The following is a 12,069-nucleotide window of genomic DNA, read 5'->3' as shown; positions in this document are numbered from 1 at the left end:
TGGATGCAGCCACAAGCCCACAAGCAACGAATCCTGAACCCTTCCCGCACGACCCTGCACTGTCTCGTGCCGCCCACCCGCGCCGCACCTGCACTGTCCCTTCGCCCGGTTTCCCTCCGGTTTGCCTCCCCTGCTCCCGGCTCACGCGACGGCCCTATCCCCCAGCGACACGCCGAGCCCAGGCTCAGCGGCGTCCCGTGCGCCGGGTCCACACCAGGGCAGCACCCGCCGCGAAGCTTCCTCCTCTCCTCTCCTCTCCCGAGTTGCACAAAGCATAAAGAAGCTCGCCGTGTCGGCAAACCGGAGGTTGCGGCCGCCCGACGACACACACCACCACCGACCAGCGCAACGCAACAATCTCCAAAGTCCAAACCCCAAACTGCACTCCACTCACTCCACACGCGCGCGCGCGCGCACGATCGTCTCGTCGGCCAGCCAGAGAAAGAAGATGCAGCAGGGGAGGACGAGGAGCCGCCCGCGCATCGCCGGCGCCCGGCCGGGGCCCTCCTCCTCGCCGTCGCGGCGTGGCGGGAGCAGCGGCGGCGAGGGCGCCGGACGGGGGCTCCGGCTGCACCGGCTGCCGGTGCAGCTGGCGCAGGGGCCGCGGCCGCGGAGGCGGGCCGACGGGAAGAGGGCGCTCTGGTGGCGCGACGACGCCCGCGTCCACCCCGTGACCCATCCGCCTTCCCCGCCGCCGCCGCCGCCGCTCGACCGCCCGCACACCTGCTACGACGTCCTCGCGCCGGACTCCCCCTTCGCCTCCTCCTCCCTGCTGCTGCTGCCGCCCGATCGTCGCACGCCATGGGAGGTACGGTACGGTCCGTGAACTGAGGAGCGCGCGCGCGCATTCATTTTAGTTCGCGGGGTGAACTGGATGGTTTTTCTCTGTATGTAGGAGGCCAAGGTGGTGGTGAACGTGACGGTGGAGGGGAGCCCGGGGCCGGTGAGGGCGATGGTGAGCCTCGGCTCCAGCATCCGGGACGCCATCGCCGCGGTGCTGGAGCGGTACCACCGGGAGGGGAGGAGCCCCCGGCTGGACCCGGCCTCCGCCGACTCCTTCCAGCTACATCACTCTCACTTCTCCCTCCAGAGTAAGCTAGCCATTCATCGTTTTTGACCTAATTTAATGGATATGCCATGCCAATTTGCCGATCAAATGGGGATTAATTAGTCTAGTTTTCTGGTGCTAAGGATGTGGTTGTTTGATTATGTTGCTTGTGACACAAACCATTTTCAAGTGCTGTCACTGTCACAGCAAGCGAAATAACTCGCGCCGGACTCCCCCTTCGTCGGATTATGTTGTTTGTGACACACAAACCATTCATGTGTACTGGGAGGGGATGTTTGAGTCGTCAGAAATTCAGAATATATTGCACCTGCCTATTTGGTTTACTCATTATTGTCTTGCTTGAAATTTATCTCTCCTACCACTTCCTTCTTTGAGGATTCAGTAATGTAATATAGGCCAATAGATTAGGATGTAGACAAACTTATTTGGTACTAGTTTTATGTAACGACTTCATTTTTTAGATCATCTATGCAAGGACTTCCAAAATTATTACTCTGATGAAAAGTCTGTGAACATAGGGTAGAGTATTTTAGCATAGGCGGCTAATGGTAACATCATTCAGAGAGCTTCTACACTCACAATTTAGTTGCTCAGTCCAAGCGAATAAAAACTATGAAATCAGCATTTCAAAATTTAACTTCGGTCGAGTGGACTAGTAACACCTTGAGTTTTCTTTTCTTGACAGGTTTAAACAAGAACGACAAGATGAGCGAAGTGGGCGGCAGAAATTTCTACCTGCACAAAAACGACGGAAGCAACGGGCTTGTACCTCACAGGGAACAGGAGGCGGGTGTGCATTCAGGTGGTGGTGAAACTACAGAGAGCCGTGGAGGGCAGCTTGCCGGTGTCCCATACCACCACCAGCTCCTCGCCATTGTCATGAAGAAGCTGGATAAAATCGGCAGGCGGACCAAGAGGATTTGGAGGCTCCTGACCTGTGACTGCACATGACTCTGATCCTGTGGATGTTGATGGTAGCCTAACAGCCATCGTATACTGTGACTGTCTGGTGTAGTAGGCTAGCACTAGTAAGTTAGGTTAGAATCGGTGCGCGGCGCTGGTGCTACTGCTATTGATTGATGATAAAGAAGGCACGCGGCGTGGTAACTAAGGTTATCCTCGTGTTGACGTGTTGATAGATTGGGTTGATCGGGTCAGGAAGTATAAGGTATAGAAAGAATTCCTTATTTAACATTGTGTATAAATTTTATGCCTTATTTGACATCGATAAATAGTTTTTTTTCTGTCTAACAACCAACGAGTCTAAAATTTATGCCTTTTATAACACTCATTATGTCCATTTTAAGTCTAAATGGCACCTAAAAAGACCCTTTTGCCGTCATGTGGTATGTTTGTGGGCATACGGCCTCACACTAATATTGCTGTGTGCTACTGTCCTCACACTAATGTTGCGTTTATGTTCTACTACACCGCGCACACACATACCATATTAAGGGCAAAAGGATCTTTTCAGGTGCCATTTAGGCTCAAAATGAACGAAGTGTCATAAAAGGCACAAATTTAGACTCGTTGTTAGATGAGGAATAAATAGTTTTTCAGTGTCAAATAAGGAAACGAAATTTAAGATAATGTTAAATAAAGAATTGTTCCTAAGGGATACAGTGGAGCACACGTACGCTTTGCAGCCCACACACACCACTCGTGATCTTACGACTTATCCTTGCATAAGCAATTAAGCACTAGTGATTGTGTGGCTGCAAGTGCAAGGTGCGCTCTCGACTAATATAAATCAATACAAACATATTCCCACCATCCAGAATTACTTGTCGCGAAAGTGAATAAAAATAGTTGTAACTAAAATACATTCAAATACATTCATTTCTCTGCTAAGTATTTTAGACGGAGGGAGTATTAGATTATTCATGACTCAAGGGTCAATGACAGCGTAGGTTACGGGTCATGTTGAGGAGAATTTTAGTTTATTTTCAAGATCAATGAGAAATTAAGCTAAACTGTAGGCAATAATCGATCGACGTTGGGACAATGGTTGTGTTGGACTGATGTGGAAACTAACCTATTAGGTAGGACTGCACATAATAAGAGTTGTTGTACCATTGTTTCAGGACCTCTCACGATGCAATAAGTATCATGATAAGATTCTTCTTGCTTGATTGTTGTCATGTTGATGGAGCCTAAGCTTATACTCCCTCGGTCGGAAAAGGATGTCGCCGTGGCAATTTTTCAAAAAAACCCTCCGCAAATTGTGCGCCTCTGCCGCGTTGCTTCCCCTTCCTCTGCTGCGTTGCTTCCCCGGCGAGGAGAAGGCTCGTTTTTTTTTTTGTGATATGCTCTCCGACTGACGCGTCCTTCCACGCTGGTGGCGAACCAGAGCTGGCCCTGACCATCGTCAACCTCGTGTACCCCGCCATCAACCTCGTCCACCTCGCTGTCAACCTCGTCCACGAAGCCGGTCCACACAGATCGACCGATGGGAGCCAGGAGGCTCATGGAGCTATACGAGCCGGATCCCGGCGATCGCCTCACGTAACACAACGGCACCATGCTCAGCGGCGACATCCCCGTGTCCATCCTCTGGTATGTGCAATACAACATCAAGACTGAATTTTTGTATCCTGCTGCTTTATAAAATTAGAGAAGATGCTCGATTTTTTGTATCCTGATGCTCAAGTTTTTGTAACCTGTAGATGCCATGCTCAATTTTTTGGTAAAGCTACTGGAGTTGCTAGCAAACTCTATTTTCATTCTTATTCTTACTGTCAAAATCCGGAGCAAATTCTAGTAATATTTGTATTGCCTGTGCTTGTGGTAATACTCCTAACCGAATATTTGTACTGTACTGAAAACTTCACTGAAACTAAATTCAGTTAACTCCATAGACACCTGCTTTTTTTTTGTTTAGAAGAAGGGACCCCTATCTCCAATATTTTAGGACAAAATACTCCTAGCCGTAGTCCCTCAACTAACTCTATTCTTCCTCCCCCAAGCCCCTTATTTTTTCAGATTCTTCTATGCTCAATGCAGAGATAAACACCCATGTCTGTAATAACCTTGCAACACAGTGGTATGGGAATTTTCAGTGAAGTCACTAATGGACAAGACAAGCCGGAACAAATCCTAATCTATCTCGTCTTTCCTAATAAACATTATACTCGGAAAAGGCCAGACGGAGGGGCTCCCCCTCCCTAGGGTTCCGCCCGCGCCACCGCCAGCTCCCCCGTCGCGGGTAGCCGCGGCCGCGGCCGGCGCCCGCCGCCGCTAGCCCTCCTCGACCCTGTCCACCTCCCTTCTCCCTCCCCTCCTCCACCGTACCCCCGTGTCGCCTCCCCGCCCTCCCCAGCGCCTCCCCCCTTCTCCCCCTCCCGCCGCCGCTGGCCTGGACCACCGGGCCTTGCTCGGGTGGTGCCGGCAGCGGCGGCCCCGTCCTTTCCCCCCGCGCAGCGCCACGGCTCGGGTGGCTGGCGGCTGGCGGCGGCGTGCTTCGGCGGCAGCGGACCCGGCAGCGGCGCGGCTCCTTGGGTGGCGCGGTGCCGGGTGGCGAGGTGGTGGCGGCGCTGCTGCTTGGCGGCGGGGCGTTGCAGTGGCTGGTGGTGATGCCCTCCCGACCCAGATCTGGGCCTTTTTGGGCCCCATCTGGGTCTGGGCGGGCCTGGCCGGAACTCCTCTGCGGCGTCTCCGGCGGACGGCGGGGCGACTCGTGCGGGGGGTAGCGGCGACGGCGGCTCGTATACTGCAGCGCGGTGACGAGGGCTTCACGAGCCCGTCTCGGGCTCAGCCAGCCTATCTGGGCCTTCTGTGCGGGGGCGAAACATGGTTTCGCGGGAGAGATGGAGCCGGCACAACGCCGGTCGTGGCCATGGGCCACTTCTCCACCTTCCCTTTCCCCCGGTCGATTTGGCCGCGGTTGCCTGGTTTGCCCCTGTTGCTACGTCCGGTCGGTTCCCGCCACGGGCGGTGGAGGTTGACTCCTCCTGCGTGGCTGCTGTTGTTGCCGCCCCTCGTTCCCGGTTGCCTTCTCTGTTCCCGCCGGTCTCGCTTCATTTGCCACGGTGAAACGGCGATGGGAACTGCACGGCCGTGGTGGCGCATGTTGGTGGGCGGCGTGTTTGGTGGCGCACGATGGATCGTCTGGAGTCGTGGGTGGTTGGTGGTCCGGAGAAATCCGTGTCGGCTTGTCCGGCACCGACGCGGTGACGTCTGTGGGCGTCGCCATGCCTTCCTGAAGGGCGTCGGGTTTGCCCCTTCCCCCGCAATCCTTTACATACCGGGGGAAACCCTAGGACTTGTCCGGGCACCAGCATCGTCGGCGTCGCGGTCCTTCTTAAAGGTGTTGCTTGGTATGCGGTGGTCCGGAGTGCTCGGAGTGTGGTGGAGTTCTCCGGTGGGCGCAGCGGTTGTGGGTCTTTATCGTTTTCGTTAATCCGTCGTTGTTCGCATTTGTTTCTTTTTTGTTTTCTCTTTCATTTCTTTTGGGCGTGACTATGCTTTCCGCCCCAGCACCTATCTTTGGCTGTATCCGAGTTGGTTGCTTTGTAATACAAAGCGGGGGAAACCCTTTTTCGTAAATCACTAATGGAGATAATGGATAATACTGAATTTCACAACCGTAAGACCAGGACTTGTCTGAATCCAAAAAACTTTAAAGCTTGAATATCAAATTGTTTTATTGTTAGAATTTCTAAATTCTGGACCTCCGCTTAATCTGAATATAATCTAGACTGCATTTAATCTGAATAATACTGCAGGTACTCCATTTTTTTAGAGATTGCAGTCCATTTTTGTAGAGTGCACTCCATTTTTGTAAAGATTGCAGTCCATTTTTGTAGATATTGTACTCCATTTTTGTAAAGATTGCACTCCATTTATGCTTGGTTCAGTTAACATGTTGATTTGTTGGAGTACTGATGGCTGGCAAAACGGAAAAAAATTATATGAGATCAGGACGCAAAACTCTGTCAGACGATTAGAGGCAACTCCAGACCCTTTTTTTTTTGGTCTCATTGCCACCATTTTGATGCTGCTTGAATTGGTCAATAATACACAAGATTTTGGATATTGTCAACAACTCCCAGTGACAACTGTAATTCAGTAGTTTTCTCAAATTTTTGCAGTATGTAGAGTTGTAGACTCTATTTAGAAATTCAGAGATAATGAAAAGATCAAGCTGAGATTAATATAGTACTCCATTGAACACGTACACTTCATTCAACACAGTGATTATGAGAACATAGCAACACACTTCATTGAAAAGATCAAGGAAACAAGCTGAGATTAATACCAGAACATGCCAATCATTGATGCTTATTTTTTGTTTTTCTCTCCGTAGGAGCAGATTTGCTCCCCATCTTCATTCTACATACAGGAGAAGGATTGCCAATTCAGGCTTGCAGATGGATTGCCCTGCGGCTGCTCCTGTTGTGATGTGCAGAACTGGTGGCTTGCAGGTGTGATTTGCTCCTGATCTTTATCCACAGCAGAGTGTTGCTCCTCTGAATTTGTTGCTGCTCTGAATTAACAGGGCGGCGGACCTCGTGCTCATCGATTGGGGCGGACGGCGGGGGAAGATGTTGAAATGGCGGACCTTGTGCTCTCGACGGGCGAGGGATCCGCGGTGGCGCAGGTGCAGGTGGGCGGCGCCGCGGTGGCTGGTCGCGCCGGTGGGCGGTGGAGTCGCGTAGCTGGGCGCCGGCTGGTCCTGGCGGATCGAAGACCAAGTTGCCTCCGTGGTCACGGCGGAGGCCGGCAGCTGGTGGCGGGCGGGCGGCGGCTGGTGGTCGCGGGAGGGCGGCGGAATCCCACGGCGACGGGCACTGACGACGCGCGGGCGACGGACAGAGGAAGAAGAAGTGACCTGTTTGTTACTGTTTTTGACGGCCACTGACGAGTTTGTTACTGCACGCGCGACATTAATTTTCGGAGAGAGGGAGTATATAAATATATTACAAAATCATTGACTCACATATACCGTTGATTACAGTTCCAAGTTCCAACAGCCAACCCGACTACTCCCTCCGTTCCGAATTACTTGTCTTAGATTTGTCTAGATACGGATGTATCTGGCACTAAAATGAGTCTATCCGTATCTAGACAAATCCAAGACAAGTAATTTAGAACGGAGGGAGTATCTACTAAAAATTATTAAGATTTAACTAGAGTTTTAAGTTCTGGATACATATTACTCTCTTAGCATCTTCTGTGCTCGTTGATAAAGCATACCGTCAAGAACCAATCTTCCCAAGCCAGATGAATCAGCCGGAAACATTTTTGTTATCCCATATCAGCTTAGCATCCAACTTCAGTTTGGTGGAACACCATGAGTGGCTAGGCAAACATCTCGTAAGAATTTTGCACTTTTTTTTGGTGAAATAATAATGCATGAGTAGATGCTGCAATCAGCTAGAACATGGTTGCAGAAGTCTGCAAGATTACCAGCCTGCAAATGAGCAAGAACAAAAAAACATATTAAAAAAATTCAATAAAACCTACATATTTATGTGGCGTCGAAGGTAATTTATCTGCAACAAAATCATAGCACAATGTTCAACTAAGAAGACATGATGTAAAAGTCTAAATCCTCAATTGTCATACCTCGTGTCTCCACATATTTGGACATCTAGTAAATCCATGTGTGGACATCAATGCCTTCCTTATGAAGTCGCTGGTGCTGTTCTTGAAGCCCTGGCACCCAACGTCTGGCAATCTGTTCCATATCCTCAGCCAACCACAAGTGCTGCAAATTGCCGAATCCATTAACACGCTCTAACTTTGGGCAAGCCTGTGCACGCAGCTCCCTCACCTGTGGAAAATTCAATACCCTCTCCAGACCCTCACAGCCCATGATTTGAAGGGTCTCAGTGAGGAACAAAAGGCCATCTACCACCTTCAAGCAGCTTGTTCCTTCTAATTTGAGCTTCTTCAAACTAGTTGCCTCCTTTCCAAGCTGCCACGGGAGGGCTCTCAGCTTGGGGCAGCCAAGGAGTCTCAACTCCTTCAAATGCGGCAGCAGCTGCAGAAATGAAGACACGCCTTCCCGATTTTGTATATCAACACCTCCATCCTCTTCCCCTCCTATCCCTGCTGTTGCATCATTTTCTCTGTCTTCAACAAAGCACCACTCTTCCCAGTTGGGCATATCTATTATGTCCAATATTTCAAGCTTGGGGAAAGCAACTACCCCCAAAGATCCGGGACTAGTCTCCCTGCAACCAAGAAATTCAGGCCCAATCTTGTTTATTGCTGCTGCCCCCACAATTTTCAGATATTTCAGATTGGGTAGCTGCCCCATTGGTGGAAGATGCACGCATGATTTACATTTTGTGAGGTACAGTTGTTTCACTGAGGACAAATGGGAAGTACCAAGCCAGGCGGGAAACCTCTGACCAAAGAATCCTGTGATGTATAGGTCTTCAAGGTTTTGGGGAGGGATTAACCGAGCAAAGATCATCTCAATATTGCTAATTTCTTCTTCTGAATATTCTTCAGTTCGTTCAGTGCATTCTAGATTCAAAACTCTGAGATGCCTTTTGTCTTTTAGTATTTCACTGGTAGTGGTACTAGAGGGAGCTGCTCTTTCCAATTTAATCATATGAAGCTGCCGCATCTGCAAAAGTAGAGCCAACTCTTCCAAGTTCCAGCCATCTTGTGTTTTTGTATTATCATTTCCATTGCCAATGGGAAATCCTTCCAAATCATTAAGAAATTTTAATTTGGCTATCCCATTGGGAACCTGATCTATTGCTGTACCTCCAAGACCAAGGCGTCTTAAATTGCACAGCCGAGTGATTTCCATAGGAATGTTGTGCAAAGCATTACACCTCTGCAAATTTAGTATTTGCAGGTTTATGAGAAAACCTATGGTCTTTGGAAGATAAGTTATGATTGTCCCATCAAGATCAAGTAATCGTAGATGTATCAAACTTCCAATGCAATCTGGAATACTTTCTACAGATGAATCCGTCAGATCCAAAACTCGGATGGATGGAAGTCTCCTGAATATTGTATTTGCAATTCTTGGTGTCTCGCGAGAGCGAATCATCAATGTCCTTGCTCTAATAATATGCTCCCGACCCACATTGGAGAGCATTACAGAATCCTTGTCAGTAAAAGCTGAAATGCGTCGTCGGTTGGACAAATCTTTAGCCTCCAATGACTGTAGGTCTCCAAAAAATATTTCTCTACCTGATAAATGTTGAGCAAGTTGCCTTAAAAGGTCATGTATTTTGCTCCACCTATGGTCATAAAATCTAGTGTCTGGTTGAAGGAGATTCCTGTGTATCAACTCATAGTAATATTCTTCAGCTGTATCTTCCAGAAGTTGGTCTTTCCGTTTTTCTATGAAACCTTCAGCGACCCAAAACCTTACAAGATCGTCACGTAACATAAACTGATCTTCTGGATATAAGGCACAATACAGGAAACATTGCTTCAGATATTGTGGCAGATCATCATAACTCAAATACAAAGCACCACTTAGCTCTGTAGGAACATTGCTCACATACCAAGCACTTCTGTCTATAAGCTTTTCCCACTCGTTTTCAGTTTTCTCTTTTGTTGCTAGAACACTAGCAGTAACCTTGATAGCAAGAGGAATTCCACCACATTTCCTGACTATACGCAGCCCAATATCATGCAGATTATGGGGCACATCTCTTTCTTCAGTGCTAATACTCTTCCAGAGCAGCTCCAATCCCACGTCTACGGGCATCAACTCAACACGGTGCACATCTTTCACCCCAATTACCCGTGTAACTATATCATCTCTAGTAGTTACTAGAACCACCCCAGTAGCAGCAGCATCCAATGGGATTCTCAGTAGATTAGTCCACACCTCAGTCTGCCAAACATCATCCAACACAAGGAAGAAACTTTCCTCTTGAATGGCTGCTTTGAGCTTGCTACTAAGCTCCCCCTCATTTTCATCTGTGTCATAACGAACTCCGATACTTCTTAGCACCTCTTTCATAAGAATAACTTCATTATAATCTCGTGAAACACAAATCCACATGTGTTTCTTGAAGTTCCCCTTTATTCTTTCATCGTTGAATATTTTCTGAGCTAGTGTTGTCTTGCCAACTCCTCCAGTTCCAACAATTGCAAGTTTGTATAACTTATTTTCCTTGTTTGCAAGCACCAACTCCACCAACTTCCTACTAGAATGTTTGATCTCCTCCCCAACAAGGTTAGGCTCAACAAGGTTGGAACTCTTTCTTGATCTAGATATTGCTCTTTGACCAACAGGTGCCACATCGGAACGTGTTAGAAAACTTTGACCCAGCTTCGAGATATTCTCTATTCTGGTGTTGACCTTTCTGATTTTAGCAGCAATGTCATGACGCTTCAGAATATCAGTAAAGCAAGATAAGAATGAAATGCCACTACATGCAGGTGTGTTTCTTGATGATGAAGGAATATCTTTAAGTAGCTTCCTTCCTTCAATTAGGTCGAAAATATCATCAGCCTCATCGATTGCATCCCGTAGCTCACCATGCCAGTTGTTAACTGCTAAATCTTCCATTCTCCTTTGCTCGGCATCCTGAAGATAGTATTGTATATGATGTATTGTTTGGTGTAGAATATCAAGATCGTCTCTTGCCCCTAGAATCATAATTGTCTTATCTGCTATGATATCTATCAACCTATTGACACATGATCCAACGAGAGGAGTTAATACAACTGCCATCAGACGAACTTGATGAGGGAGATCCACCAAAAGTACCAAGCAAATTATTTGGGAGAATGGCAAACTTGCAGGATGACAGAAACGACCTGTTTCAAGAGGTTTAAAAAGTTAACAAGGTTAATCAAGTTTATATTCTAGTAAACATGGTCATAAGATATGGCCGCTTATTTGACATTTATATTTTCAATAACTTCAGTCTTCAGATACTAAATATAGGAAACTGCAACAATTTGCAAAGCATGAATGTAACATTTTAGTAGATGTCCAAAGCGACATGGATTTTTGGGACATGGTTCCGCGCGAGGATCATATCTGGACCATTAGTTTTGCCTTTGAGATCTGTGATTAATATAGCATTTAATAAATACGAGATATATACATCATGGATATACAACAGATACCAAAATGAATACATTATAGTGGGCCAGGACACTTTAGTGCTAACAAATGCGTCGCAGGCAACTCTGTCACATTTCCACCTACCACTCTCAGTCTCATGCGTCTCTCTCTCCCGTAGTTGTCACATGTAAACTGTACTGATGTGTTCGTGAGCGTGTGGCTGATTCATTATGAGACGTTTAAGGAAACAAAACAGTAACAGAAGCAGCTAACCATCATACATTATGTGCGAACTATTACATTTGGCAACAGTTAAGATAAACTGGAGGTAGCTGGTATATTTCATGGGACATATTATGTTTAGTACGGGCAACTTAATTAGTGCACTACAATTTAAAATGGATTAGTATATTGTTGAGTAACGTGATTGTATTAGGAAACATAGGTTAGACTAGGAAATATTCCGGCTTGCCTTGTACTCCAAGTAGATCATGTACTCCTATATATATGCCCATGAGGCTCAAGCAATGAACAACTATTCCACCAAATCCCTCTCTCCCTTTTAACATGGTATCTATCGCAAGTCGATCCTAAACCCTAGCCGCCACCGCTTCCGCACCTGCGCGCCGCCCCCGGGGCGGTCGGTCTCCTTGACCGCCGCCGGGGGCTGCGCCGCCCGTACCTAGGGTTCGTCCGCCGGTCGTGTTGACCGGCTGCCCTAGAGAGTCTTTTTCCCGATCCTTTGATCCGGGTTTTCTCTCTCGCCGGTCGCTTTGATCGGCGTCTACTTTTTGGTTTTCCGGTCTTTGTGATCCGGTTTGCGTCGCCCACCGCCGCCGTCGACCCCGTGCGCCTCTACTCCGACTTCGGCATCGACTACACCGGCGTCTTCACCGACCTGGCGGCCTCACGCGTCGTCCACGCGTCTACCCGCCGGTCGCCCCGACCCGGCGGCCTCGCATCATGCGGCGGCCCTTCACCGCCGCCGTTCGCGTGACGGCCC

At 48.4% G+C, this 12,069-nt stretch overlaps 3 protein-coding genes across 3 annotated transcripts in view; 2 read left to right on the top strand and 1 right to left on the bottom strand.

Annotated features, from left to right (window-relative positions):
- Positions 1 to 200: 200 nt before the first annotated feature.
- Positions 201 to 2,323, top strand: LOC123107382 (uncharacterized). The gene is made up of 3 exons (XM_044529365.1): positions 201 to 808; positions 896 to 1,091; positions 1,755 to 2,323. Exons 1-3 carry the CDS (start codon positions 449 to 451, stop codon positions 2,018 to 2,020), a joined length of 822 nt encoding a protein of 273 aa, XP_044385300.1. The 5' UTR covers positions 201 to 448; the 3' UTR covers positions 2,021 to 2,323.
- An 841-nt stretch (positions 2,324 to 3,164) lies between these two features.
- Positions 3,165 to 6,929, top strand: LOC123101456 (uncharacterized). The gene is made up of 3 exons (XM_044522905.1): positions 3,165 to 3,625; positions 6,375 to 6,492; positions 6,567 to 6,929. Exons 1-3 carry the CDS (start codon positions 3,591 to 3,593, stop codon positions 6,927 to 6,929), a joined length of 516 nt encoding a protein of 171 aa, XP_044378840.1. The 5' UTR covers positions 3,165 to 3,590.
- Positions 6,930 to 6,977: 48 nt separating this feature from the next.
- Positions 6,978 to 12,069, bottom strand: part of LOC123104342 (putative disease resistance protein RGA4) — a 10,323-nt gene continuing 5,231 nt past the window's right edge. Inside the window, exons 4-5 of the mRNA XM_044526173.1 lie at positions 7,637 to 10,813; positions 6,978 to 7,481 (exon numbers count right to left, since the gene is read on the bottom strand). Coding sequence (XP_044382108.1) covers positions 7,662 to 10,727 — 3,066 coding nt within the window. The 5' untranslated portion in view covers positions 10,728 to 10,813 and the 3' untranslated portion in view covers positions 6,978 to 7,481; positions 7,637 to 7,661. The remainder of the gene's footprint in view (positions 7,482 to 7,636; positions 10,814 to 12,069) is intronic.

This window comes from Triticum aestivum, chromosome 5A, assembly GCF_018294505.1.
Source record: "Triticum aestivum cultivar Chinese Spring chromosome 5A, IWGSC CS RefSeq v2.1, whole genome shotgun sequence".
Lineage (NCBI taxonomy): Eukaryota > Viridiplantae > Streptophyta > Magnoliopsida > Poales > Poaceae > Triticum > Triticum aestivum.
Note: the sequence above shows the minus strand (reverse complement) of the source record. Positions and strands in the feature narration are given on the sequence as shown.